This window comes from Lentinula edodes (assembly GCF_021015755.1).
Source record: "Lentinula edodes strain Le(Bin) 0899 ss11 chromosome Unknown C8R40scaffold_28, whole genome shotgun sequence".
Classification (NCBI taxonomy): Eukaryota; Fungi; Basidiomycota; class Agaricomycetes; order Agaricales; family Omphalotaceae; genus Lentinula; species Lentinula edodes.
This window is the reverse complement of record NW_025764334.1, coordinates 148,851-176,265: the sequence shown is the minus strand read 5'-3', so window position 1 is coordinate 176,265 and position 27,415 is coordinate 148,851. Positions and strand designations below refer to the sequence as shown.

The window sequence follows — 27,415 nt, the reverse complement described above, 5'->3', positions numbered from 1 at the left end:
TATATTGGATCATTTAGACAATCATAGAGATGAGAGATTGAGACAATGGGACTGAGAGTAGAGAAACAGAGAGTAAAGGAAAATCCATATAGGTAGCAGGTACAAAGGAACAGGGACTGGACCTGTGTTAAAGGGTGTGTGATCAAAATATACCAAGCTAGGGCTGGGGGATATTGCAAGACTACTTAAACAGGTACGGGAAGTGAACAAGAGAACATTAGGAACTCTGATAGTTGGGTTTGGCATAAGATCTCAATCTATGTGTCCATCAAATGTAGACATGTTAATGAAGGTCTTGGGCATGTTGATGGAGGTTCTGATGAGGTGTGGAGGTCCTGGCTGTGTTCTGGCGAGATAGGGGAGGGTTTACTGGGTCCTGGGGAGGTAAAGATTGTGAGACAGGAAGTGCAGGAGCAAGCAGTCAATATTAGGGTTTGGCCTGGTTGTAGTCAAGACATGACAGCAATCCAGTCATTCTCTTTCAGACATGTCAATTTACCATTGAATCAGAGCCTTTGACAAGACTGTGCCTACAGGTCAATAACCATAGAGGTTCTGAGGCCGGATATGGCCCGGGAATGGCCCGGGATAATTCCAAGGTCCAGAACTGAGTATTGGCCTGTAGTACACACTGGGAGTCGCTAATCTATTATATTTTATGTACGTGGGACATCGGTGAAGCTATTAGCAACACCCTTCACACACTGTTGATGTCCCTGGGAATATAATGGCAAGAGTGCAAGATTGGGATGAGCAGCCTAAATGGGGTTCCTGATGATCCAGGAGTCCGGAAGCAAAGGGTAAAGAAGATATTAAAGACTGGGATAAGATGGTACACTTGATTTCAAGCTTGACTACAATGTACAAAGTATTCTAGCTTATATACATCCCAAATACAGTCAGAAGACCTCAATGAAAGCTCGGAACAATAAATAAATACAATGACGGTCACAAGGTTATTATTCTGAAGTCTGGCCGGTCCAGGAAGTGTATCAGGTGAATTGCATGCATATGACAGCCTTGAGGAAGCATTAAGCAAGCACTGTGGGGATGAAACCCTAATGTTGTAGTGAATATGAAGAGATTAGGTACAAAATTCTTCATCAGAGTTTGCTGAGACTTTTCAAAATTTTCTCCATGAAACAATCATCTGCAAAACCTGTATTTTTGGCTTAGGGTCTGAAAGCAGTTGAGAGCACTTCCCAGAAGTGAAAGCACCCAGAGCATGTTGCTTTTGGTGCTTTCAACACTGGGATCTGCTGGGATCTGCTCTCAGCCCTTAGCTGAATATCTAGGTTTTGCAGATGATCATGAACATGGCAGGAAACATGGTTATTTTGAATATTCCTATTTCAGCCTAATCCTTAGCAGATTGTTCCAAAATAATCTCAGCTACAATTTTTTACAAAATTCTCAAAATTCTCAAAATTTTCAACCTATTCTTCGCAAGAAAAGTCCTTTATCCCTGCAGTGAAGCCTAAAACGGGATGGTAAGCTTGCATAAGAATGTCTCGATCCGGCCCGATAAACAGGCGCGTTGCCACGTATAATTATAATCTTTATTCTTTCTTCCATCTGCTACTCCCTGTCGTCGAATACGACGCGCCACAATGGCCAACTACAGCTACGATGAAGGCGGGAATATGGCCGCATACTTTATAATCACCTTCCTCGCCTTGATTCTCATCCCTTTAACACTTTCCATCTCTACTTCTCGTAAGCTGAACCCAGAAAAAATATAAACAATTCGAAACTGACTATGTTCTCTCATTTGAAAAATAGACAAGAAAACCTTAGATGGATGCCAATGCAGTCTCTGTGGTGAACAACGCTTGCGCATTGCCAAACGGGAAAAGGGCTCGATATTCACCCCTAGGTTTTCAGCCAAGTGGGTTTTGGTTTCGTGATCTGGCCACGGTCTTACCCTTCCTACGGCAGAACTATATTTATCATTGGTGGCTGGGCTGTCTTCGCATTCCTTTCCTACAAAGTTGCGAACGCAAAGATGGACAACAAAGTTTACGATCCTTTCGAAATTCTAGGATTATCGATTGTACGTCAGATTTATTCGTGTTATGGGTTAGTCTCATCGATTTCTAGTCAGCCACTGAGAAGGAAATCAAGTCTCACTACAAAAAACTGTCAAAGATCTAGTAAATACTCGTTACAAAGTATAGCGTTCCTTCTAACCTTCTGACAGTCACCCGGACAAAGTCAAAGCCTCGGTCAATCAAACAATCGAGGAGATTCAAAACAAATTTGTCGACCTCACAAAAGCGTACAAGTCGTAAGTTGAATCTCGTTCCGAACTAGAAGCAATCCATAATGCAGTTTTCTACAGGCTTACCGACGAAAGTATCCGAGAGAATCTACGTAAATACGGCAACCCCGATGGTCCACAGCAGACTTCTGTGGGGATTGCTTTACCCAAATGGATTGTAGAGAGTAAGAATAACGTCTGGGTTCTGGGTGTTTATGGTTTGATATTTGGTGGTGCATTGCCGACTTTGGTCGTGAGTGTTCCTCTTCTTGTGCTTTTCTTTCTCTCAAAAACGAAAATTATAGGGACGTTGGTGGTTCGGCTCTCGACAAAAAACCAAGGATGGTGTCAAAACTAGTTCTGCTGCCGCGTTCTTCAAGTCGTTGAAAGAGGACTCCACGATGGATGATGTTGTCGGAACTCTTGGCCAAGCATACAAATGGGAATTCCGATCAAAGACCAAGATGGAGGATGCTGCAGAACTCAACCGTCTAGAAAAGAATATCGCTCTGACTGCGCCAAAACAATGGGAGACGCTGCGAACAGTTATAGATGCCGGGAAAAATGCGAATCAACGCAAAGCCACGATACTGTTATACGCACATCTTCTACGGCTCAATGTGGAAAAACCGAACCTGCAGAAAGGTATGTATTGTTGGTACCGCACACAAATAGCACATTAAATTCCTTTATCATAGAACAAACCCGAATTCTCCTCCAGACGCCTGTACTCTTGAACGCCCTGTTGAATATCTCGATTTCTCGCAACTGGTTGATTCCAACTATTTATGTCATGCGATTACATGCATATCTCGCCCAGGCGCTTCTTCCGCGCGCTTCGCCTGCCAAACAGGACAGAGTTTCGCAACTTCCGGGGATTACGGGCGAGGATACCTTGAAGGCGGATGATCTAGCTGGCGTGGTTGACGAGCTTGAACGAAATGGTGATAGCAGGGCTGAAGATGTGAAGAAGGCAATAGCACGATGGGGTAGGCTTGAACTTGTAGATGCTGCATACAAAGGTGTGGCTGCTGTTATCTGACGTGTCAGTGTCTCATGTATCTTCTAGTTATCGGCGAACGCATCGTAGTTCCATCCTCCATTGTCTATCTCACGGTCAAGCTGCGACTTGTACCTCCTTCATCGAGTTCGGCCGTGATTGCGGAGAAAACCTCGAGTGTAGAGGAGGTCAAAAAGAGCATTAAGGCTAACGACCAAAAGGATGAGGAGTTTCTTATGGGTCGTAATGATGCCGAGCCCATAGAGGGTGAAGGTGCGTGGGCGCACGCTCCTTACTGGCCAGAAGTAAGACTTGCATGTACCTTCTTCTACTTGTATTAATCTTCCTTAAAGAATCGGAAACCAGGCTGGTGGCTTATCCTCGCAGATGACAAGAATTCTAGGGTGGTAGTCCCTCCGATGAAGATTACTAATGTGCCCTTTTCCAATCCTACCGCTGGCGATAGAAATTACAGGACGTACAAACTTCAGTTCCAGGCACCTCAAGCTCCCGGGATGTACACTTGGAAAATATACCTTGTTAGCGACACGTTTGTGGGCGAGGAAGTTTCTAGGAATATGACTGTCTGTGCTATCTGTTTTGATACTTTTTTTCACTGGTTGATATCCATATCTGTTCTAGCTTAAAATCGACGATGTATCTGCATTGAATGCGGACGAACAACCTTCAGAGGATGAGATATCCGATCCTGACGAGGACTCTCTTGCAGGGCAAATGACTGCAATGAGGGGCGGCAAAGTGAAGAAGGGTGCACCGCGGGACGAGGAGAGTGACGAGGAGAGTAGCACGGATGATGACCAAGAGAGTGGAGACGACAGCAGCAGCGATAGCGATTAGTGTCCATCTGTGCGAGCACTTACTGTATCATACTTACTAATGCCGGTTGCTGTTTATTTATGGGCTCGTTTCTGAGACTGGCTAGCTTCAAGGGACATACATATGTCGCTCAAAGTTGGTAGGGGATTGGGCATGACTAACGGGCGAAAAACTTCGAAGGAACAAAGCAACAACCCAAAAAACTGACACTGTTAAACTGATTAAATTGTCCCTCTATAAGGGATACTTCGATAGAGTCTGGGCACATTTTTTCACTGATCATTCCTCCTAGAGGGCTTGGTCATCAAGTTACAGTGCTTTGCGTTATTCTTGAGTCATCATGTATAAGTTTAGACAAAGTTATGAAAGGATTGGGTACCGGTGCATCTGGTTTATTGTAAACGGGTTCTGGCGGGAGGAAGTAGCGACATGACTTGTTTGTGGATATTTCGACGACTTCAGAAAGGACGCTTATATTTTGGTCTGACTCACCTCATTTGAGGCTTGAGCAGGTATCTGGTTGCCGGTGTCAGTTGCAGAGTTTGACTCCCTTGTTTAAGATTGGTTCGGACTCATGCCATTTGGGCTTGGGTGCTGGACATTCACTTAGAAACTGTAAACACACCACAGTTACTGCAGAAGAATACATTTCTGGGTAGAAAGGTATCGACGACAGATTGTTGGTGACGCTGTCGAGCTAGACAATTATGAACTAGAATTATGTGAGGGGATATCATGAAAAAAGGTGCGCCTCACTGCGAGTGATGTTAGGTAGCGGATGAGAGTTTGGGGATATAGTATGTGAAGTAGGAGAGCACACAGGCATGCCATAGTCAGGTCCATAGTGATCATAAGACCATGTTTGAACAACGGGGGCTTGATGAAGTATGTCAGATTGGGACTCTAGCGCCGACTCAGCCATCATTGGCAAAAACTCGACGATCACGAATTGGATAAGGATAGGTATGGAGATCAGATTCCTCTTCAAACGAGCGATAATTATGATTGGTCCAAGGACGATAGAGGTAAGTTCGTTTGGCTACCAGAAGCCACTGGGTCTGGGGCTCTTTCATTTCAAGTTATTCACTGCAAAATATGGAAGTTAAGTGGATATATGATCACGCAGGCGCTACTGAGATACATGCGCCCGCAAGGTTCTGTTTAGAGTTTTTATGTTCGGGATCGCATCGCACGAAATGGCTGTTCTTTATTGAAAGCGTATAAGAGGGTAAAGGGGGAAGGGAAGTAAACAAAGTTGTAGCATTAGCGCCTATAGTGCTTATCTTATCTTATCAGCACACCTCCGATGGGAAAAAACTTGGCCTTCATTTCAAGACCCTTCGCGCAACCCCGCAAGTCCAAGCAAAAGACGATACCAATATGGTCAGTAACATCCCAGAATGCTGCTCAAGGTCCATACCGACGTATATATGATGAATTTTAATGGTTAAATGGGCTGGAATGGGCTGGTTGGATAACTTAGGCTCCGGATGACCTTTTGCGACAGGCGATTTTCTATCTCAGTATCAACGCTGACTTTTCCTATTCTTTTATCAGGCCCGAGGACCCAAAAAGCATTTGAAGCGTCTCGCTGCACCTTCCTCATGGATGCTGGACAAGCTGAGCGGTACCTACGTATGCAACCTCAAAACCATCTAAACAAAATGTCTGATAACGGTGTATTTAGGCTCCCCGTCCATCTCCTGGTCCTCACAAACTTCGTGAATGTCTACCTCTCACAGTTTTTCTTCGAAACCGTCTAAAATATGCCTTGACTGGCCGTGAGGTCACCTCAATCGTCATGCAGCGCTTGATCAAAATCGACGGAAAGGTCCGAACTGATCCCACCTATCCTGCTGGTTTTATGGGTGCGTTGTCTTCGCCTCTGAAGAAACCCGTTGACTTACTCTGGTAATATTAGATGTCATATCTATTGAAAAGTCAGGAGAACATTTCCGTCTCTTATACGACGTCAAAGGTCGATTTGCCATTCACCGTATAACCCCCGAGGAGGCCACATATAAGCTCCTCAAGGTTAAGAAGGTCGCGATCGGTGCTCGCGGTGTTCCTCACGTTGTCACTCACGATGGACGTACCATCCGTTACCCCGATCCCCTCATCAAAGTTAACGATACCATCAAGTTCGACATTGAGCAGGGAAAAATCACCGATTTTGTCAAGTTCGACACTGGTAATCTTGTCATGATCACAGGCGGTCGTAACATGGGTCGTGCAGGTGTCATTGTGCACAGGGAGAAACACATCGGGGACTGGGATATCGTGCACGTCAAGGACTCGTTGGACCGAACTTTTGCTACTCGGTGAGTTTGCATGTCTTTTGCCTTTCCATGGCCGTTACTCATAATTCAACGTAGTATCTCCAACATCTTTGTCATCGGCGAGGGCAGCAAGCCATGGATATCCCTTCCTAAGGGTAAGGGTACCAAGCTTACAATTTCTGAGGAGAGAGATCTTAGGAGAAAACGAGCCGCCGAGCAGTAATTCCATCCACCACTCCGGTATCACTATCTGTTGTCTTTCTATGCATCTATGATTGTATGATGGTCAGCCCAAGTTTCGAAACATTCATGTTATCCAAGCTGTTCAAGACTGAGTCTTTTGCATACCGGTCCTGATAAAACGTGGGATACTAATCGAGTCGTGATCCCCTAAGTACTTCAAATACAGCAGTACTTAGGCAACATCATAAGTGACGACTGGGTAACGACGGATGACTATTATGTATACATAGGTGATTTTCCTGTATAGGGTATGGTTCTACATACTTATTGAACGGACAAATAGCAGAAAAAGTTGATTACATGTGGGTATATGTACACGACAAGATTGACAAGACATTCGCAATGTATACTGGACGACCGATAGTAGGGGGATATCAATATCAGAATGCTTCTGCTTCACCCCCGTAACGGGTCGGAAGTTGCTTGGCATTGACTTCGGCCAAAAGCGCCTTGCCAATAGTCGAAGCTCCGGATCCGACAACTGACATCTTCGCTAACGTAGCTGATGGCATGAGAGGTTTGAATAGCCAAAATATCCAAGTCATATACGAAGGGACGTTGACGAAGTACTTCTTGTGCTGAACGAGTCAATCATCGTCAGTGTCAACAAGTGTGAAGAGGCGAGAAGGGCATACCAAGAGTTCGGGATAATGGCTAGAGAAGATACTACTTGCTTCCGATGCAGCGTTCTTGGAGTTAGTATCGCGACTTGTCATGGAAACTCCTGCGTAGTCTAACGAGAGATTCAAAAAAAGAATTGCATTTTTCAAAGGGCATTCAGTAAGTACTTACCATGCACTTGAATCATCTGATCGGTAGTTTCGAAGTCGAGCAACTCTATGCTCTTCTCCATGAATGCCACACGCCATCTACGGTTGAATATGATTAGACTTGCGTCACAACAAACTTGATATAAGTATTCGCACCTCAAGAAACGCTGTATGTCCCCAAAAACAGCTTTAAGGTCTTGGTTACCGCCATATACATTGTATCTGGAAGAGTGAATATTAGCTAAGACTTTTGGACAAGACAGGCTGAGGATAGCTGAGGATGTTTACACGACTGGTCGCCCTGCCTTGTCCTGTCCATAAATGTGACCTAACTGTCCGAACACGTCTTGAGGAAATTCTTCCTTGCAAGCAGCTTCGACGTTGAACTGGTCCCTCCAGCGCAGCGTAGCAATGAACATAGTTTTCCCTTCGCTCACACTGAGATTTCTACAGGAAACATACATTTGAATATCAAGTACGACGTGGAGTAAACAAACTTTCTATACCTGGCTCGTAGAAATTTCATGAGAACAACACTCACTTTAGCGTCAAGAAGATTAGAGGGCTCTATAGTAACGCCCCATAACTTTACAGCAGCGGTCTTCGCGTTGTTCTTGTCGGGATAAGCAGAAGCCAACGCATCAGGAATTTCAACCTAGGTCAAGTTTGATTAAGGTGAAGAAATTTGAGCTCCTTCATAGCATCGAGGATCATGAATCTACTTACCCGGAAGGCCTTCAAAGCATCCCACTCCTTTGGTGTGAATTGGTCGGTCAAAGCAGTCTTGGGCTCAATTGGTTCGACAGCAAGACCTTCAGGAGCTGATTCTTGTATTACCCCGTACGAAGTCTCTTGAGGCTCCGAGTCCGCAGGAGCAACGGCAGTCTGCGTTGCTTCTGTTTCCGACATGGAGGTCGTGTCGAGTAATGCGGCGACTGCGCGGGTATCTTCACCCTGCCGTCTTATCTAGGCGCCCACAGATATATCTTATCAGATGCATCATTTTCGAGTGGTCGACCAGGTTAAAGCTCGCCACTTGAAGACTTCCTTCAACTCTCCCGACAAATCACGCCGAAAAACTCCTTTGTCCTGGTCCAAGTTCTGAATCTAAGCCAACAATGCTAGAGGTTTCATATAAAAGGCACACTCTCTCCAACCCAACATGCGTCTTCACCTGAAGTCCTTTTCGCTCTACTTTCCTTTCTGTATCTAATAATTTATCGCCATGTCTCAGCAACATACCTCAAAATCCGGTACTTACTTCGCAGCTAACGCACGAAGTACTATTCCGTGTACCAACGCGTTGAAATTGACGAGGAGTCCGCCACCGCCGCTACGTTTTGCTCGCCCCACTCAGTATCAGCACGACCTTGATTCGCAGCAGAATGACGGTTGTGGCAAAGAAAACCACCCATCTGCCTATCTCAAACAGGTTGAGCCCCCTCGAACTCAGATGCTTAAGGTATGTGGTCTTGCATCGTGTCGCGCTCGGCTAAATAATGTCATGTATCGTAGACGGGACCTGCCGTGCTGCAAAACTCGATAGTGAGCAACGTCCATCACGAGGACCCTGTTCCAGCCATTGAAGCAATGGTTGGCCATGTCCCAAAACACCCTACACCTCAAGATTTTGTCTCCGCATCGTCCGATGACAATGCGTGCACGCCGGTCGCACAACGGTTTACTGTACCGGTCCTCAGTTATCAGAGTACCCTTTCTAATTCACGACAAGGCTGCTCTGCATCGATTTCTGGCGCACAGAATCCTAAGACATCTTCAATTCCGTCTTCCACTCAACCGCATGTGTATAGAACCGTTCCACTTGGTGGTAGCATCGGATACGCAGCGCGCGCCACTCACACTCAAGCCAGCGCTGACGCCAATTTGGACCCTCGAAATTCTACACATATTCGTTCATTTCGTGCCTCCGAGTCTCAACTTTCAACAAGTGTCGTCCGACCAAATGCTTCTGGGGCTAATGGGACTTTTCAGGACCACGATCAATCGTATTTGCCTACTGCTTGTCCTCCACCATCGCCGGAGGTACAGTGCTTTGTGTCTCCCGAGGCCTACATACCTTTGATCACTGGAAATACCGCTTCTTCTACCATCTCTTACGCGCCTGGTATGATACCCACAAAGGGCACCCGAGTGACAAGTGTGGTTCCTCGCTCGCCTCTTTGGCGTCCTTCATCTTCTACTGCCAGCGATATTTCAGGCCGACTTCAGTACTCGTCTCACACCGGGGCACGAGGCGATGGTCATTCCAACGGTACTCCAGCTGCTGTCGAATCAGTTGCTCAATTTTCGCCCGACGAGGGCATCACTAATAACACCCTGACGCCGAAGCCACCTGCTTATCGTTATACCTTATCTACTCATCCACATCATCGTGAAGGTAGCATAACACCCACTCAGGCTTCTGTCTCTGCTCAGCAGGAGTCAAAGGAACCCTTCCCTCACTCCATATCAAATGGACTACCCCAAGGCTCATTAGTATATGGTCCTCGACGAGGTGACGCCGTTCCACAGACTCTCTCCAAACATGGTCTTAACCGGAAAATGGTTTCTCAAGTGTGGTTATCGAACGATCATAGCCACAACAGTTGTAGTCCAAAAGAGTTGACCTCACATGCGAGTCATTCCGTTGCTCATATACACCCCTCCAATGAAAGCGAGAGGATTGGATCCCGCCCTCGAGGGAGTTCTCTAAATGAGCACGCTGCTCCATTTATACCTGGCCAAGGTCTTCTTTCAACCCCTTTGCCACCTCCTTGCTTGAAAGAAAACGTGTTAGATTTGAACAGTGGATTCGAGGCCCCTGACGAGGACTTCGATAATGATCTAGAACATTTCCTCGACGCTGTCTTGAATCTGGAAAATATAGCGCAAGAGTCAATACTCCCGGAACCCATAGCTCATGAGGATATCACAACATATTATCGGTAAGTATCAGCTATCCAAACACTTTTGTTTACTTTGATATGGACTTCCTGTAAGCGGGCTTGTACGTCAAGATTTATTGCCCCTTCTGAATTCTGCCGACACCTGTCGTTCAGCTGAAGGCTGCATCAGCTGGCTCGAATTTCAGGAAAATAGCCCCGCGGCCCTCGTATGTCTTTCCAGATACCTGACGGTGTCTTTATGCAAGGCGAATAGCTACTTTCGTGGATTCGAGTCCAAACACTGCTACTACTTGCTCAATTTATTAATCGAGGGCTTGACCGATCACGAAATTCGCGAACGCTTTGGTGCTGACTTGTTTTCGGCGTCTGGGCTTGTTGTTCAAAGGCTCTTAAAATTAGTGAGCGTCGAATATCTTGTTATTGCTGGTTATTGATACCCTAGCCTCGCAGAATATTCCTCCTGGAATTACTGGGTCCAATTTATTGCTCTTCCTTCAAATTGGCCGGGTACAAAGTATCATTATTGGAATTTTGTTCAAGTCGGGCCTTGTACCCGCAATCAAACTAATGGAATTCCTTTGGTCCCTACTCGAAGACAGCCCACACCAGGCTCGTATTACCATCATTTTTGAGTTGATCACAGCAGCCGGAAAAGATATCTGTGGTTCCAGTAACGCTCGTCAAATTGGGGATTTCCTCACAGCTCTGCACAGAAAATATGTGGTGCCCCCACAAGGACGTTTGTTCCCTGATGTGTTCTTAGCACCGAAGGAACACAAGGAACCTATTTTTAATTATGTCCGATCCCTGCTTCAGGTGCGCTCTCCTAATGGCCCTCGCTTTATATGAAATTCACAGATTTTACCCTCAGAAAATCCGAATGCTAACTTCCCAGTGGAGGCTTCTTACAGAACTCAGGCCATGAAGTAAGGAATTGCCACACGAACGATAAGCACCCTCGAAATTGAGGCGAGCGTATGACATGAATGTGACATATGGATGTATGAACTAATGATGATATTTACCGCACTTGTATGTTGAAAACCTAGTTATCTGTATGCCTAGAAATGTATGATAGATAGATAGAGAGAAGTATTTTATCATCCTAAATCTGGCGCGCACCAAGCGTCTACAGCGCCTTCAAGTTGCCGGTTAAACGCCGACGTTTTGAGTGACAACAGGTTCATTCTTACCTTCCAACTCTATCTTTCCATTTTCCCTGAAAAATCCCGACATCGCAAGCTTGGACTTGCGAGTTCAGTATTTGTGGCTAACTGATACTCTATTCGACGGCATGCACAAGGCTTCCACCTCTGACCATCATGCGCTCCACGAAAGTCAAGGGTTTGATTTACCCCCTAGAAATTCCTGGCAACCTGCTTCGATTCTCCCTGTATACGGGAAAGACAGGGATAGCGACGACAAGTATATGCTGAAGAGTGTTGCTTCCTGTGCTCTTGGTGCCTATCGTCAGATAAAGCGATATATCACTCGGTCTTTGACACCACGACCAAGTACTCGACCGCTCACCAGCCTATCTCTCATCGCCGGGATCTCTTCGAACTTCATGTTCATTCTCCTCTGCAGCCTGTGGTACACAACCTCTGCGTTATCTTCTAACACCGGAAAGGCCATTCTCAACGAATTTCGCTATCCCATCACCCTCACCTTTGTACAGTTCGGCTTTGTAGCCTTTTACTGTTTGCTATTGATGTCCCCTGTCCTGCGTTTTTCCAAGCTGCGCGCACCCACGAAAGCCATTTTGAGGGATACACTTCCTATGGGATTTTTCCAGGTTGGAGGCCATGTCTTTTCCAGTATGGCTATCTCCCGTATACCAGTCAGCACGGTGCATACGATCAAGGTGCGTTTTCACGCTTTGAATGACATTGTATAATTGAACTTACACTCCATTGCAGGCATTGTCACCCCTTTTCACCGTGGCGGCTTATGCTCTTCTATTCGGCGTGAGCTACTCTGCGAAAACGTACACCTCTCTGCTGCCGCTTACTTTCGGGGTAATGCTGGCATGTTCGTCCGACTTTTCGTTATCAAACGCTGTCGGTCTACTTTGCGCTTTCGGCTCTGCCGTCGTTTTCGTCTCTTCCAACATATTCTTTAAGAAGATTATGCCCACAAACCATGGAGGCGGATTATCTCAGCCCTCTCAAAAACTGGACAAAATCAACCTACTCCTTTATTCTTCCAGCATGGCATTCATTCTTATGGTTCCGATATGGCTTTACTATGACTTGCCAGTCTTTCTATCTCCATCCGACCGTGTGTTCCACCCCTCGCATGGACATTCAAACCCGCATTCGGTGACCTACTACTTTATCATGAACGGCACGGTTCATTTCGCCCAGAACATCATCGCTTTCGTCATCCTCTCTTCTACCTCTCCAGTCACATACTCGATAGCGTCGCTTATCAAGCGTGTCGCTGTCATCTGTATAGCAATTATGTGGTTCAACCAATCAGTTCATCCTATTCAGGCGTTTGGTATATGTTTGACCTTTGCCGGTCTTTACATGTACAACAACGCCAAAAGCGATGTGGAGAAGGGTGAAAAGAAAATGATGCGGGTGGAAGCTGCGAGGGATTTGAAGCTGCCTACGACTAATGCAGATGCACGCATGATGGCTGGTACGGATAGCCCTCCAGAGTCATATGCTAACACGGCAATGACTTCAGCTACTGGTTTGGGTTCCGCCTCCATTGTCCACGGTCGACCTCGTGCGGCTTCTGCTGTCTCGCACCTCAACGCGCACAATCTGTCCGTGAAAATTACACCTCCATCTTTTAATACCAAAAGGTCACCGAAAGATCGAATAGCTTCTCCCACAGATTCATATCCATCTCCGCCGCCGTCCCTGGACTCCCCGCCATCCTCAACGGTTCCCCTCTCAGGTGCTCAAGTAGGGCTATTTGATTTACCAGAACACTCTCACCGGACGACTACTATTTCATGAATATTTATCTCTACATCTATCACCTCCCTAAGTATTCAAACATATAGACTTTTTGGTCTTATCTGCCTTCGACTTACCAGCTGGAATGGATGTGGAAGTCTACACGTCTCTACGCGTCTCTACGTTCATTCCTACATTACATTCGTTGTACAAGAGCTATACATACATATTTTAGACTTGTAGATTTGATTCCTATGATAAATGGGCTGTTCAAGAATTTCGATGATGGCCGGAATCAGCCCGGCAGCCTTATAGCTTGAACATTTTCTAGCTTTTGCTTTGACATCGATATGGCGTCCGAATCGGATGCTGTTGAACCGTTCCAGGAGGTCAGTCAGCTCAAGTTCGATTGAGCTCGGATACTGAGGCCTAGGTAAAGGAAGAAGTTTCGGGTGATAATGGAACCATGTATATATACCAATGGCTATCTTCAACGGAGAAGAAATTAGCCAGTATCCCAGTCGTTCGTGATGTATCCTCCATCCTCTTGTAGCATACTCATTTGGCCCTATCTGTATTCAGGAACAGCTCAAGGCGCAACAAGCTGACTTGGAAGCAAGCCTTCTAAAGATTGTTCTTGCCGCCGCTCCCTATCCTACGCCTGGACGCGCAACACGCAACGCGGTTGCAAGATGCTTGATTAGAATCTACAGCCGCGGAGAAACCAGGCGATTATTCGACACTCTACAAAGTTTGATGAAAGTCGCAACTGATTTCAAGTCTGTGGACAGAGATATCTACAAGACGTGAGCATGTACCATTCACGATGATATTCGACATTCAGTCTTGCTATTAGTGCAGCCTTATCATGTGTTGGAGATCTTATGGCTGTTTATGGAGCACAGGTGCGCTTGACGGAAGTGCGTGCTGTATTGTGGGCTGATGTTCTTCCAGTACATGTCATTCATGGCCGAAATCACGGTTGTAACCTTGAAAACTTCCAAGTCGTCTAGCGTAAATCTACTCATTTCCCAAGTGAAACCCATATATTCACACCCTCGATTTTGTAGACTGCTCTCCTCCGCTATCATGCTCTATTGGCCCTCAAGAAATCATTGGACACCGCAAAACGGGCTGTTACAGACTCTGCGTTCAAGGATATACTAAAGCAAATGAAATCTTTCCTCAACGACAAATGTTCGCCTGTCAACCGTGCAGCCGCAGAGGTAAATTTTGCGACATATATGTATACCTACTCACACCAAAGATGATCCAGGTTTTGATCTCCCTATTCTCCGGGTCGGATGATGGTCGGAATCTGATCCTTGGGGATGTCGATTCCATCCTGGGACTGGCAGTGAAGAGTATGGAGGGTGCAGATCAAGTCACTCGACAATCCCTTTCTCGCCTTGTAGGCCACGTACTGGGTTCGACCCAGATAGAGCGTGCAGTTTCAGTCCCTGAAATCCCTCACAAGAATAAGAAGGATATGGATGCGAATGACGAGCGTGCTAGTTCGCCTATCCAAGCAGCCGCTGAAGTTACAAAATCGATGCTGACCCCAACAGAGATGCTGAGTCATCTTTCTTCCCATTTCAACAAACCCAACACCACCCGCAAACTACGAATTGGCTTGTTTGACTGTTATGTCGCGCTTTTCAATAATTTAGGAGCGGTTTTTGTGGAAAATAACTATGCCCTCATCGTTTCTCATTTTTTGACCGAGATCGTATCGAACCCACGGAACAACACAACGCGTTATGAAGTATTGCTCATACGCACCCTAGTGGGAATTGTTCTTCGAGATCTCATCGGTGTGAGAATGTTGAGCGAGCAGGGACAAATCGGAGCAATTCGAGAGCTGTCCACATCTTATATCAAGCGGTGGCCTGCGATGATGCCTGGGCAAACTTCTCCAACATCCTCCGTCTTGGTCGTGGTCCTGAGGGAGGTCGCAGGTTTGCTGCAGCAACTTGGGAACGCGCCTCCTCCAGTCCAAGATGCTCTCGCCGAACCATTGATCACACTTTTGGCCCATTCAAGCCACACGACTCGCGTGACCGCGTCCTGGGCTCTCCGTTGCTTCTGTTACTCCACGCCTCTTCGTTTACCAAAAACGATAATCACGGTTATCGAGATGCTACAGCGGGATCTTACTTCTATCCTTTCACCTGCCGCCCCTTCCGATATTGACTCCAGAACATTGGGCCATGCATATGGTTTGGCTGCTCTAGTCTCTATCATCCGCGAACGACCGTTGTATGTTTCATATGATGTCAGTGCGAAAGTCCTGGACATGTCGATTCAACTTCTCAAACGAGCTGGCGAACATGACGTCAAGATTGCCAGTGTGGAGGTCGAGGTCTCTTGGATACTTATTGCGTCCTTAATGTCGCTTGGCCCGAACTTTGTACGGCCACATCTTCCACAACTTCTCGTCCTTTGGCGCAATGCGCTTCCGAAACCCACGACCAAGGATTCCGCCAACAACGCTGGAAGGACGTTGAGCGAATGGATGTTCCTCCTTCAAGTGAGGGAGAGTGCATTAGGTGCTATTCATTGTTTTCTGCAACACAACACAACGCTTGTCAATCTTGATGTTGGGCGACGCATTGCTTCTGTTCTCGGAAATTCATTGTCGTTCGCGAACAATTTCATCACTCTGAACATCGAAGAACCACTTGAACCCCCACTGCCTAGTACATTCAAGAAAGGTCTTTCTTTAAAGGGCAGAGAAGCTTTACTTCGAAGAAGAGTGTATCAATGCTTCTCTATTTTAGGATTTTCTGGCATTACTGATTCCACTCAGTCAACGCTACTTCAATCGGTTGTCAGTCTATTTGCCAGTCCGGAGGGCTACTCTGGGTCCACAGTCCAAGCCGCTATCGCTTCCTCGTCTGGAAGTTTTACAAGCGTGTGGCAGAGTGTCGATGGCTATGCCTATGGAGTAACCTTCACTGAGGTTGCGGATGATAGTGTAGTCGCTAATGATGCTGCCGTGAACGGAGGTGACAAGCTCAATCGAGATACAGTTGAACTTGCGATTGATAAACTGGTATGTGGCGTGCTTTAAATCTTACATCATTCTCTTATTCGGTGCATAGCTGCGGAAGCCGGTCCTTGCTGGGTGCGAACATGATCCTCTCAGTTTATGTCAGATCGATGTATCAAAGACTGAGTATCGAATGGTCGAATCTCCTCCTCCGGCCACTTCTGTTGTGGACTCTGCGATTAATCTTTTCGCTGATTTGCTTCCTTTACAAGACTTGTCGTCCATCATTCGGACAATAACGCATTTACTCGACTCCGTCCGGTCCTCAAAATTGGAGAAAAACGTTGGTCGAAAGGCTGCAGTACTCATTAACGCCGCCATAGCTCTCGTGCTGACCTTGCGGTCTGCGACTACGTCACATTATCGTGAAAGTCGCGACACATTTGGTAGCTCGCAAGTTACAAACCTTGTATCTTTATTCCTGAAGGTTTATACAGTTTTCTCAAGTTTCTAGTTTCGTTTCCCATGTATCTGACTCCTTCCAAATAGGAAACTTTGGTCGATGGTGATCACGTCCTACGGTCGGCAAGTAGCGAATCGATCGGGCGTTTGGCCAGTCTTGCTGGTACCAATTTTCTCACCAGCCAGATGAAATCACTCTATGAAGAAGTTGTAAACAACCGTGACCCGTATGCTCGTTCTGGCTGTGCTCTTGCATTTGGAGCTGTATATGACCATGTAGGGGGACTTGCAGCAGGCGCAGTGCTTAAGACCACTGTCGGTGTTCTCATGTCATTAAGCAACGACCCACATCCCGTTGTGCACTTCTTCGCTCTGAATGCTCTGGCACGTGTTATTAACGCTGCTAGTTTGGCATATTCTCCTTACGTGTCAAAAACCCTTGGTATGTTGCTCCAAGTATACTCAAGCGAGTCGCATGAACCGGAGGGTGGGACTTTGTCCAACGCCAACCTTAGCGGCGACTATCCTGCTTATCCTGTGGTCTGCCAGATAATCGACGCTGTGATTACCGTCCTTGGCCCTGACATACAGGACTCCGTAAAGACAAGAGCGCTACTCTTGGACCTCGTTCATGGCTTCTTCTTGGAGGACGATCAAGGTGTCCTAGTCGAAGCAATCAAATGCCAACAACATTTCCTAATGTTTGCTCCAGAGTATGTCAACATACCGACCCTCGTCAACAGCTTCCGAGGGCATCTTTCGTCTTCTCGACGACCATTGAAGGTTGCATCAATCAATGCCTTTTACCAGCTGGTGCAAAAGGACGCGCTGGTGATGTCTAAATTGGGCGGGGATCGTTTAGTTGAAGATCTTTTTGGTATGCTCGATGATGATTCTTCCGTTGACGGGGTGCGAAACGTTATTACAAGCTGGCTTGAGCAGACCGTCGTCTACAACCCCTCTGCTTGGATCGATTTGTGCCAGCGAATTATGTCGCGAACCACTGCTTCTCAACAAGTTACCGATGCAGCTAACGCAAGAGACGATGAAGGAGAGTCATTGAACCTTGGGAATCAAGAAGATGGAGGCCGAAGCCGCCAGACTTCTCGATGGCGGACCCAATTGTTTGCTTTACAGTGTTTGCACCATATATGTACGGTCGTGTCAAAAAGTGGTAGAAGAGAACATTTGGATATCATTTTTGCCAAGAGTAGGGATATCACAACATCCGGCTTATTGGTTACACGCGTGCCAGACCTCATCAAGATGGCATTCACGGCATCCACTGCGTACGTTACAGAAATTCGCCTTGAAGGTCTGATTGTGCTTCGGGACGTGATACAGGTATGCTCTGTTTAGATATGTCATAGAATAATGCTAATGCTATATTGATTGGTCAGATCTTTGCGAAATCGCCAGACCCAGCTTTTGAAGATGCCCTCTTACTAGAGCAACATCAGGCACCAATAACCGCTGCTCTTACGCCCGCTTTTTCTACGGATTCAACCCCTGAAATTTTGGCATCAGCAGTGCATGCGTGTGCAACATTTGTTGGATGCGGAGTTGTCAAGGATGTATCCAGGATGGGTCGTATCTTGAAACTACTGACCGTGGCTCTGGAACAATCGAAAGGTGTGTGACAATTCTCTTCAGAGGTTTTATTGCTTACAAGCAGCTCCAGATTCAGGCATGGTGTCGCTGGGTGAAACAGGCGAGTTGAGTCCTAACGGTTCTGCCATGCTGCGGATATCCGCCCTTTCCGCTTGGGCACAGTTGGAGGTGGCTAGCTATCAGCAGGCCTACCTCCTTGACGTCGTCAAACCATATCGACCAATATTGGCAACTATGTGGATAGCAGCGTTGCGCGATTACGCCAGCATCCGCGTTGATTCTGAATTTCTTCAGGACACTTCATCTGCTGCGTTGGACTCAACGTACTCAAGCCTTGGTAAAGAGGTGTTGCTCCCGGTATGTTGTTCGGTATTTTGCATTTTGAATGTGTGTCTAACCCTCCTTAGTACTACATTGATGCGTGGTCAATCATCTTACAGGCAGTAGCATCGTCGATGCAAGTGAAAGATCCGTACATCATCGCTGCAATGGATGGACGTGAGCAAGTGACTCCTGCTACTTCCGACAATTTGGGGGGTCCACGAGAGGAGCCTACCACATTTTTCTACACCGTTTTCGGCTTGGTGTATGAGGAACTAGCAGAGGCTTCAACGGACTCATTGGCAAACTCCGCTACGCATCAAGCATCTGTTATTGCTTCGCTTCAAGCTCTAAAATCTCTTATTCGACCAGAATACGCTGGCAAGGCCATTCTGGACCCCACTATATTCGATGAGTTCATTAGCGTATGCTATCGACTAGCAATGACGGAGTCTGCACTTGTTCAAATACATTTGATTGAAGTGTTAACTGTGTTCGCAGCCAGCCAAGGGTCGAGGTAATTTTTCTTCACGTTATGCCTCTAGAATCAATAAACAGCATCTTCTCGTGTCAGGACCTCGGAGAACATGTCGGCTAGCTCTCCTCAGTCTCATTGTTTGAGGATTTGCGCCCATATTTTGCGTCACTCGACTTCGCATTCCAGTGGTCCTATTATTCGTGAGCTCGTTTGGATATTTCTGTTTTCGTGTGCTTAGAGTTTATCAGAAGGGGATGTCGCTGATCGCGTTAAAATGATCCTTGCAGCATTCTCGGCTTTCGCCACGGTAGCGGCTGGTACCTCAACCGCTTTCCGAGAAGACGTTCGGTCGGTCGGTATTCTCCTTTATAGTGGTACAATCCTACGCTATCTGCTTTTCCCATCTTGTTCTCATTTTTTGAGTTGTAGAAATTTTGAAGGATGAGTCAAACGAAATCGATCTAGCCGGACCTACCTTCCCTTCACTCAAAGTGCTCTTGGACCTTCCCCTTGCTTCCAACTCGGACGCCCAGCAAAGATATCAAAGATTGATCCATGGACTCTTGTCTGCATGCCTGCTGAATATTGACGAGATGAGGTATGTTGTAAAATCGTTTGAACGAGACAGCAACGAATTAACTTGCTTGCAGAGGTCGTCAAGGTGCTGCATGCACAAAGAAAGTGAAAAACAATTTATTGGCTGCAGTATTAGTGTTAACTGCCATCTCGTCAACGATTAAAGTTGGTCAGGCTGTGGTGGAACATTGCTGCTTCTTAATTTCCCAAAAACTTCTTGAGACGCACGAGGTATTTACATCTTTGCCGCAATATACACTTTGTTAACTTTTCGCTGTGTTATCAGGTATCCTTGACTGCTGCGCATTGCGCAAGAACTTTGATAGCGGCTTCAGCATCAGGGAATGTTCTGCTCCGCTGTTGTGTAAAATTACTCATGCCTGCGTTGATCGAGTATATTGCCAAGATGGTGCCACTCGTGAACGATGGGTCAATTTCAGAAAATCACGCAACAGCCATCAGTGAAGTATGGAAAGCTTTTGCAATATTCTTCGGGTCATTGACTGAGGGAGCACGTAAGTTCACGGTGAATTTCAAGGTACCTGCAATCCATAATGTCTTTCTCACAGGGACGCGGTTGTTGGGCGTCTTCTTGCCAACAATTAGTCTTCTCCTCGCCAACTCCCAAAATTCCCCTTCCCCTGTTGTCGCGCAAAGCATCAAACAATTGCTATCCTATGCCACGATTTCGCCTGTCGCATTCAAAGAGGCGGCCTCTAAGCTAGATGCCCCTACCCGGGAGCTCCTGGAAATTTCTGTTCGAAGGGCTGTGGGAGGCCCGCAAATAACCTTGGCGCAGAACACTGTGAAACCGCAGATTTCTTTGCGTTCGTTCTAGGCGCGATGGGGCGTATATTCTACACCCGAGTGTAACATTATATTTTTTATTTCTGCATGAAATGGATGGAAATGCAATGCATCTTAAATCATCGTAACAATATTCGGGTTCAGATACAATAGATGTAAAAGCCACTATTCAGAAAATGACCACTCTTTCACTTCGTTGGGATAAGATGGCCAACACTTTGGAGTTAGTATTCATAAGATCGCCTCCGGTGGTTACCACAAGATCCATATTCCGAGCTTCAACTTTTCTAAATTTACGGGAGCCATGCATAGAGCAGTTTCTTTGTTGATTTTTCCATCTGAATCCAGAGCAGCCTGTGTTTACTGTCAGGATACCATGTCGAATGAACATACCCGGGCAGCATGCAATGATAAGTTTCCAATTTCCGGGCGGGACAAATTTCGCCGGAAAACCCACGGGTAATATCCCAACAGTGACGTTGTAGTGTAGGAGGCTGCCAATCGTTCTATCTTTTGAAAGAGGTGGACCAGGTAATCTATAGAAGTTAGGTAAAGGTTGTTTTCTAGATGATGGTGGGACAGCCTCACTTTCGACGAATCTCCCAAGAATCAGGGATGGGATGCACAGGACCAACGACAACTCCTACGCCGGGTTCTGCCAACTCTTTGGCAAGCAAATGTGATTCTGTAGCACCAAAAATGGTCAAATGAATCTTATTTTCGTTAACAGCTTCGAGTTCCTGTTTCAATGAGATCAAAGTCACACCAGAAGGAGAAAAAATTCCGCTCGACGGAATTATCAAAATTTAGTGCAACTGATATATCATGTGACCGGCGATATACCCAATATAGCTTATCCGCGGTCACATGATATATCAGTTACGCTGAATTGTTACGATTCCATCGAGCGGAATTTTTTCTCTTTCTGGTGTGAGTTGTAATTGCGTCTGCACTTCCAACTTCTCTCTGAGTATAGACGGTAAAGTCACGCCCGGATGACAGGCCCGGGAAAATTTGATCGGATTTGGACGATGCACTTTTGGCCGAGATCTGCATCGTCCCTTTCAATAACCATCACGTTACTCTTTATTTCGTTTTCACCATGAATTGGCCGTTTGCTTGGCCGTCGTTTCGCCTGTCCCTCTCAATCTATTTACCTCCGTTCACACTAACACTCGGCGTCGTCCCTTACAGCTCGATTGACAATGGCGCTGCTGCCGCCGGCTATCTCTCTGTCCCGCTCCTCATCTCTGCTCTCGACGACCTCGACCCCGAATCGCTTGCTCTTTTTTACGGTGTCGTGAACGCTCAGGCCGTCGCACTCTCACTACTCACAGTTAGAACACAGCAAATCATTGATGCGATGGATGTTGACAAGCTCGGCAATTTGGGCGAGGCTCCGACTATCGAAAATGAAGATGAAGAACTCGAAGTTGTCTATCCGGCAGACCCTCAACCCGCTGACACGCTTGTGCTTCCAGGAAAGCATGAAAATGGGATATACTATGCTATATATACAAATATGTTCGTACCCTCTCTCCTTAATCTTTGAAACTTCCAGCTTACTTGCCTTTGCCCTTCCTCCAGCAACCAGTTGACAGGTCCAGGACTGAAAGAACTCTGCAAGCAGTATTGTCTTTCAACCACAGGCAACAAGAAAGTTTTAAAGGAGAGGATAGCAGGGTTCAGCCAGGATAAGAGCCGTTGGCAACAGTAGGTTTTTGATAACTGTTCACTCTTCCTACAGCTGATCACATCTCCGTTCCAGCCTCCTTCCCAATGCTCGACGTGCTCATCGTGGTGTTCGTGACGGCGGTATCACAAAGAACAGGCCTCAGACAAACGCAAGCCCCGCGAAAGTCAAGAAGCTCAAGCCCTCGGTGCTGCGACGAAATGAGTTGATGGGTCTCCCTTTGCACACTCCGCTTGGTGCCCAGCTCTTTGCCTCGGAACGCTCGAAGGATATGCGAACTCTAGAGGAGAAGAACTCGCTTCTGCGCTTGGTATGTTATCTGTTTGTTCTTCGTAGATCTAAGCTTATGCAGTTGTCAGGCAAAGGAGTTCGATGACGCTCATCCCTACATCCCCTGTGAGGAGCTTGCCCGCAGAAAGAAAGCTAGAGAGGAGGAACAGGCTAAAGAGAAAGCGGATAGCAAGGTGTGTATCATGGACTTTTTTCTCATTCTGCTGCTGATGTCATTCATTCAGGTAGCGGTAGCAGAGAACTTGCGTTCAATGACCGAGCAAATTGCTACCCTTACGGCTACCATCCAGATACTCAGCGGATTTTCATTACCTCTCAAACCCCCATACTCAGCGCTTGCAACGCTGGCTCCGTTCCCAGTATCCTCATCAAGAAGTGATTCGTTCAATTTCCTCCATAACACTTTGCCCACCTAACTTTTCACAGGTCTACCTCCGAATCCTCTCCAAACTGGACTGACACCAAGCCATATGATCCACCACCACAGCTCTTCTTCCACAACTGGTGAGTACCTTGATCTCTGATCACAGCTCATCTATCTAAGCTTCCTATTTAGGTGTACAAGTTGGCCGCTTCACTCCAAGCCAGTTACTGGTCCCTCCTGTCCCTCCACATATATCTGCCCCAAGCCCATTCGGCCTCTCACAGAATTTCAGTAGCGGGGTTGTAGTGCCACCACCGACTGTAAATGCAGGTGCTGCTACGTCGTCTATGCAGAAAGAGAGGTTCGATGAGCTTACGGTTGGGCATGGGCAAGTAATTTGTTACAAATATAGGGAGGTTCGTGAGCCGCGCCAGATTTCATTTGTCACCGACATCGCTCGGCTAGACCGTGTCTGGGATGATGAGCAGCCCAATTGGGACCCCGTTGACTGTGGTAGCTTGCTGGAAATCAACGGTGCTCCTATTGCTCTCAAATACTGGAAGCAAGTCTTCAGTCGCAAGAATGACGGTGCCTGGTCATGGTTGAAAAGGCTCTGGGTCGAATGGAAGGTGGGAATTGTCTATATACAGCAGCTCTTTATTTATGATTTTTTCTAGTACGTCGCGGAGCGTTATCGGTCTAGCAGCTCTGAGCAGTTCTGGCAAGAGTTCTCCTCCAGTAACGGCGAACGATTCCACTGGAAAGCCATCACTAATCGACTTCGTGACCTTCGGAGTGAGCGCGATCAGCAGTTGGTTGATCAGGCCAAGGCTGAATACGGTGATAATTTTGCAAAGGTCTTTGTCAATAACCGCGGTAATGTACTTACCGATAAACCTACCATTGCTCGACACTACCGCGTTGAGTTAGCGAAGCGTTCTATATAAACCTCTCATTCTTTGCTATAACCTAGTTTATCAACAACTTTATGTATATGGTTGTTAATTTGTTTATAACAAAATAATCTTCAAGCACAATGGCATGTGCGATTACAAGTAGGACAGGCAGTAGTAGGCGCACGGTTCATGTTGAAAAAATCATCGCGATCAACATGAGGGTTGTCGTTCCATGAAATAAGGTATTTCACGATAGTCAGATGTGTGAATTCCTGACTCCATCCACCCCACTCACAGATCTGACGCAAAGGCCAACGGCGTTCTACAGAAAGCCACTGGCACCCACCACGTCGGAACGAGTGTGTTCCATATGGAACGAAGTCAACACCTATGTCAAGAAGATTGTTCCGAAACATCTCAAGAAATTGTTCTGAGGTCTAGAGCACCGTTGAGTAAAAGCAAAGGGAGAGAACGTTACAAAAGATCATACCATGGGCTCATTTTCCTCAGCAAGGCGATCATTGGCTCGAATCTTGCGAAAAAGGTAACCTTCTTTCAAACCTGATACAAGGATCCATTTGACAAAAGCCCGTACAACACATAAGTGTTGATATTCCTCGGGCAACTCATACCAGATGAAAGGCTTGATGTCTAAAGTAATTGATGTCAGAATACATACTACACAATCCCTGTTGCCACTCACCTCCGAACTGACTAGTTTTCCGAAAGGGGAGACGAAGCGTAAGCTTAGTCTGACCAGTCATAGGATTCTTTTCAAACGTTATGTCTTGCAGCTGAATTTTGAGCATTTCATCGACACGGAGTAACCCACAGAATGCAAAGTTATATCCACAATTCATCATCAAACGTGCACGCGGGCCTAAGTGTCCTTTGGTAGTAGGACTCAGAGAGGGTTGTGGCTGACGGTTGAAATGAAACAGGACTTTGAGTAAACCCTAACATAGGTATTGAGCTTTACCGAAAGAGCTAGAGAGCCGAAGTATACATACAGATGTGGCTGCTCGAGCACTTGTGGGTGTATCACCACTCTGTGTCTACAAATATACATCGTCAGATGCAATTTGTATAAAAGGTTGGTAAAGTTGTAACATACCTTACGACGACGAAGACTAAGCATGTAGGTGGAGACAGTCTCAGAGACTGATGGATTACCTAGGGTCTTTCCAGAAATTTCGCTACGGTGCCAGGCTTGCATGCCTAAGCCATGGACTCTGCCAAATCCAAAGGTCGCAGCAGCACGCATCTTCTGGGCATGTGTATATGTTGACCGTTCCCTTGTGGTCGGAATTGCTTTACCATCCAGGTCAATTATATCACAACTAGGAAATAGTTCAGCGACTTATATATAAAATCATCGAGTTACCTACGAATCCATTATCCAAGCCACCAAATATACTGCTGCTTGAGGATGAGGTTTATTGCAGAAGAATTGGGTTCCTTCAGTTATCATCCGTCGATCGACAAGAAATTTATTGCATTGCTTCATTAACCTTGAGTGAATTTAATCCTCAGTAAGATAAATCTAACATTTGATAGATACATACCGGAGATATTCTTGTGATGTCTTCTCAGATACACCTTTTGAAACTTCTCGAATTGCGTCGCTGAGCCCAGACAGGTCAACCTCAACTTGGTCATGGCTTTCTTCCAGATCGTCCAAGATATCTGCGGGACTCAAGTGCTGTTCTTCAGTGATAACTTTGAGCAACCCAGAGTATGAGCTGTTGGTGGTGATGTCGACGGTCATTGTTGAGGGAGGAACGAATCAAGCCCCTATTACTAACTCTGTTTGTGCAGTGCAGTTGCTGAGCTGGTAAGAGAGGAGCTGCAGGGGTTTAAATGCAATGTCTAACGAGCCTCGAGGAAACCTTGATGCTCACTCAAGGGAATATTTATCTCAAAAAACATGAAGAAAGATGCAGGTATATTTGTATGAACACCAATCACAATACAATTATATGCAATTATGCTGCTTCACCGGCGCCGGACACGTTTAGATGGTCGTAATACTGGAAACTCTTCAAGGTCCGAAAGGTCGCTTACTTCGTCCAGGCCAGCAGCAGTACGGATCGTACCCTTCCAATCGCCCCTGCAAATGTCTGCCCATCGCGTAAACTTCTGCAGGCCTAATTTCCAGCGTGATGCCCGCAATGCTTCCCGTTCAGCACGTTCTTCAGCAGTAGCCTTTTCTAGAAAGGATTTGTCTGGTTGAAACCCGTTGTCGCGCCATCGGAAAAGGCCGCCAGAAGAGTACTGTATGATGGCATAGCGGCTTTCGTGTGCTTGGATAGGGATAGTTGAGTGGGTGATAAGTGCAGAGGGAAAGAGGATGGTGGAGCCAGGAGGAAAGCGAATAATGAGCCCAAGGTCCCAGAGCACAAGGTGTCCACCTTTGTCGGGGTCGAAGGGTCCCATGTTGGTGTCGGCACACCAGCTGGAGGCGCGGTTGTCAGGATCCATGTGAGGTGGAGAAAAGGAGCGGGGTCCCAGGTTGAAAGTAGTCGCAGCAAACGCGGTGTTTCGGAAGTTAGCTCGTAGCTCAGGTTGTTTGCGTTGGATTTCCTCGTTTGTATCCCTATATTCAACATAGTTCTTGTGGCAGAATGTGTTGAAGAGAGCTAGAAAGAGTTCCTTTAGTATTCGAACTACTGATTAAAGGAGAAGCTGCGCACCGTTTTGAAAGCCTGAGATACGCCGAATCGCATCGTTTTGAAGAAGCTCTTGCATGGCGTTCTGATTCGCTGTGCCGGAAACTTTGTAGTTCTGCGGTTTGCGCCGCCCGTTACCATAACCGTACCCAACCGTTCGCGAGGCAAAATCTCCACGCCGACCATGTTTTTGTGCTTCAGTGAAGGTGCTCAAATCACGACAAAGCATAGCAGCAGCAGTAGCATCAGCTTCTACTGCCTGCCATTCCATCCCCTTGGACCCATGAGGAACACCGCCAAGGACAGCAATAATGCGGTCATGGCTGTCGACAAGCGTTATGCAGCTCCTGGGAAATATAGACAAAGTTAGCAGCAGAACACAGCATCGGGGGGAAAATGTACGCACTGTCCATCCCATCGAAGGAGCTTCAAGCCAGACGTCGAGGTCAAGGCTTCAAGATTCTTCCACACCCTTTGAAGCCCACGAGACAGTTTTTTACGAGGATTGGCGTTCCAACCGCTAGACGAGACTGGGAGGCTGGAGGCGTCGAAGTCCTCTAGTTCGACCGGCAAGGCTCCTTTAGCTAGTTCCACAACAAAGGGCTTTACACCCCGGTTCGCAGCGCGTTCAACCGCTTCAGCAGCGCGTTTTGCGCGTGAACGCTTTGTTAGCTTCGCGTACTTCTTGTTTTTGCGGGACATTGAGGGAGGATTGTCGGAAAGGTTGATGGGTGGTACTGATTCTCCGTGGGCTTCTTCATCAGCTTCTTCGTCCTCAAATTCTATCTCCCCGTCATCTAAGGATTCTCCGGCATCTTCAGCAGCCATACGTGCTTTGTGGTCGGCCTCGAGAGCGGAAGATAGGTCAAAGGAAGGGAATTTAATGCGAGTGGTGGGGACAGCGTTGTCTGTGAGCAGAAGCGAGTTGAAACCGTGTCAATTGAGAACAGCAAGGGGAGGGGAGTTTTGTTTGAAACAACGGCACGTTAGAACGCAAACCAGAACGAATTTACAGCCAACAGAGCCTTGCCTAGATGATGGGCTGGGC

At 46.7% G+C, this 27,415-nt stretch overlaps 9 protein-coding genes across 9 annotated transcripts; 5 read left to right on the top strand and 4 right to left on the bottom strand.

Annotated features, from left to right (window-relative positions):
- The first annotated feature begins 1,489 nt into the window (after nucleotides 1-1,489).
- C8R40DRAFT_1254522 (DnaJ-domain-containing protein) lies at nucleotides 1,490-4,432 on the top strand. The gene is made up of 11 exons (XM_046233745.1): nucleotides 1,490-1,716; nucleotides 1,783-1,888; nucleotides 1,939-2,053; nucleotides 2,101-2,153; nucleotides 2,201-2,287; nucleotides 2,342-2,513; nucleotides 2,566-2,905; nucleotides 2,959-3,282; nucleotides 3,330-3,565; nucleotides 3,614-3,844; nucleotides 3,903-4,432. The coding sequence occupies exons 1-11, from the start codon at nucleotides 1,611-1,613 to the stop codon at nucleotides 4,116-4,118; spliced, it is 1,986 nt and encodes a 661-aa protein (XP_046084019.1). The 5' UTR covers nucleotides 1,490-1,610; the 3' UTR covers nucleotides 4,119-4,432.
- Nucleotides 4,433-4,984: 552 nt separating this feature from the next.
- Nucleotides 4,985-6,898, top strand: C8R40DRAFT_1199202 (ribosomal family S4e-domain-containing protein; the record flags this gene model as incomplete). Its single annotated transcript, XM_046233108.1, has 6 exons — nucleotides 4,985-5,122; nucleotides 5,394-5,480; nucleotides 5,655-5,732; nucleotides 5,785-5,965; nucleotides 6,019-6,418; nucleotides 6,473-6,898. The coding sequence occupies 6 exons, from the start codon at nucleotides 4,985-4,987 to the stop codon at nucleotides 6,597-6,599; spliced, it is 1,011 nt and encodes a 336-aa protein (XP_046084018.1). The 3' UTR covers nucleotides 6,600-6,898.
- Nucleotides 6,899-6,999: 101 nt separating this feature from the next.
- Nucleotides 7,000-8,298, bottom strand: C8R40DRAFT_1050901 (CRAL/TRIO domain-containing protein; the record flags this gene model as incomplete). The annotated part of the gene is made up of 7 exons (XM_046224671.1): nucleotides 7,000-7,197; nucleotides 7,255-7,352; nucleotides 7,412-7,488; nucleotides 7,546-7,611; nucleotides 7,678-7,836; nucleotides 7,896-8,044; nucleotides 8,116-8,298. 7 exons carry the CDS (start codon nucleotides 8,296-8,298, stop codon nucleotides 7,000-7,002), a joined length of 930 nt encoding a protein of 309 aa, XP_046084017.1.
- Nucleotides 8,299-8,422: 124 nt separating this feature from the next.
- On the top strand, nucleotides 8,423-10,574 carry C8R40DRAFT_406077 (uncharacterized protein). Its single transcript, XM_046234956.1, has 2 exons — nucleotides 8,423-8,851; nucleotides 8,905-10,574. Exons 1-2 carry the CDS (start codon nucleotides 8,615-8,617, stop codon nucleotides 10,336-10,338), a joined length of 1,671 nt encoding a protein of 556 aa, XP_046084016.1. The 5' UTR covers nucleotides 8,423-8,614; the 3' UTR covers nucleotides 10,339-10,574.
- A 1,204-nt stretch (nucleotides 10,575-11,778) lies between these two features.
- Nucleotides 11,779-13,515, top strand: C8R40DRAFT_1114835 (triose-phosphate transporter family-domain-containing protein). Its single transcript, XM_046228530.1, has 2 exons — nucleotides 11,779-12,159; nucleotides 12,215-13,515. The coding sequence occupies exons 1-2, from the start codon at nucleotides 11,863-11,865 to the stop codon at nucleotides 13,265-13,267; spliced, it is 1,350 nt and encodes a 449-aa protein (XP_046084015.1). The 5' UTR covers nucleotides 11,779-11,862; the 3' UTR covers nucleotides 13,268-13,515.
- Nucleotides 13,516-13,557: 42 nt separating this feature from the next.
- Nucleotides 13,558-20,485, top strand: C8R40DRAFT_1172986 (armadillo-type protein; the record flags this gene model as incomplete). Its single annotated transcript, XM_046231945.1, has 18 exons — nucleotides 13,558-13,596; nucleotides 13,641-13,730; nucleotides 13,790-14,013; nucleotides 14,064-14,112; nucleotides 14,162-14,221; nucleotides 14,278-14,433; nucleotides 14,484-16,262; nucleotides 16,312-16,686; nucleotides 16,749-18,005; nucleotides 18,062-18,293; nucleotides 18,337-18,629; nucleotides 18,680-19,110; nucleotides 19,168-19,271; nucleotides 19,359-19,445; nucleotides 19,501-19,669; nucleotides 19,722-19,878; nucleotides 19,934-20,162; nucleotides 20,217-20,485. 18 exons carry the CDS (start codon nucleotides 13,558-13,560, stop codon nucleotides 20,483-20,485), a joined length of 6,000 nt encoding a protein of 1,999 aa, XP_046084014.1.
- A 3,344-nt stretch (nucleotides 20,486-23,829) lies between these two features.
- On the bottom strand, nucleotides 23,830-24,320 carry C8R40DRAFT_1051006 (uncharacterized protein; the record flags this gene model as incomplete). The annotated part of the gene is made up of 2 exons (XM_046224679.1): nucleotides 23,830-24,135; nucleotides 24,189-24,320. Coding segments are annotated over 2 exons (438 nt in total), but the record flags the coding sequence as incomplete, so codon positions are not given.
- Nucleotides 24,321-24,324: 4 nt separating this feature from the next.
- On the bottom strand, nucleotides 24,325-25,037 carry C8R40DRAFT_1051204 (uncharacterized protein; the record flags this gene model as incomplete). The annotated part of the gene is given in 3 exon segments (XM_046224693.1): nucleotides 24,325-24,641; nucleotides 24,660-24,753; nucleotides 24,813-25,037. Coding segments are annotated over 3 exon segments (636 nt in total), but the record flags the coding sequence as incomplete, so codon positions are not given.
- A 656-nt stretch (nucleotides 25,038-25,693) lies between these two features.
- On the bottom strand, nucleotides 25,694-26,785 carry C8R40DRAFT_1051029 (uncharacterized protein; the record flags this gene model as incomplete). Its single annotated transcript, XM_046224682.1, has 2 exons — nucleotides 25,694-26,337; nucleotides 26,392-26,785. 2 exons carry the CDS (start codon nucleotides 26,783-26,785, stop codon nucleotides 25,694-25,696), a joined length of 1,038 nt encoding a protein of 345 aa, XP_046084011.1.
- Between the last annotated feature and the right edge of the window lie 630 nt (nucleotides 26,786-27,415).

Excerpts from the sequence above, each read along its gene's own strand:
- C8R40DRAFT_1254522 (XM_046233745.1), top strand. The coding sequence starts at position 1,611 with ATGGCCAACTACAGCTACGATGAAGGCGGGAATATGGCCGCATACTTT. Across the intron at positions 1,889-1,938 it reads ACCCCTAGGTTTTCAGCCAA|AACTATATTTATCATTGGTG; the intron begins GTGGGTTTTGGT and ends TTCCTACGGCAG. Across the intron at positions 2,906-2,958 it reads AAAACCGAACCTGCAGAAAG|AACAAACCCGAATTCTCCTC; the intron begins GTATGTATTGTT and ends CCTTTATCATAG.
- C8R40DRAFT_406077 (XM_046234956.1), top strand. The coding sequence starts at position 8,615 with ATGTCTCAGCAACATACCTCAAAATCCGGTACTTACTTCGCAGCTAAC. Across the intron at positions 8,852-8,904 it reads CTCGAACTCAGATGCTTAAG|ACGGGACCTGCCGTGCTGCA; the intron begins GTATGTGGTCTT and ends CATGTATCGTAG.
- C8R40DRAFT_1114835 (XM_046228530.1), top strand. The coding sequence starts at position 11,863 with ATGTTCATTCTCCTCTGCAGCCTGTGGTACACAACCTCTGCGTTATCT. Across the intron at positions 12,160-12,214 it reads GCACGGTGCATACGATCAAG|GCATTGTCACCCCTTTTCAC; the intron begins GTGCGTTTTCAC and ends ACTCCATTGCAG.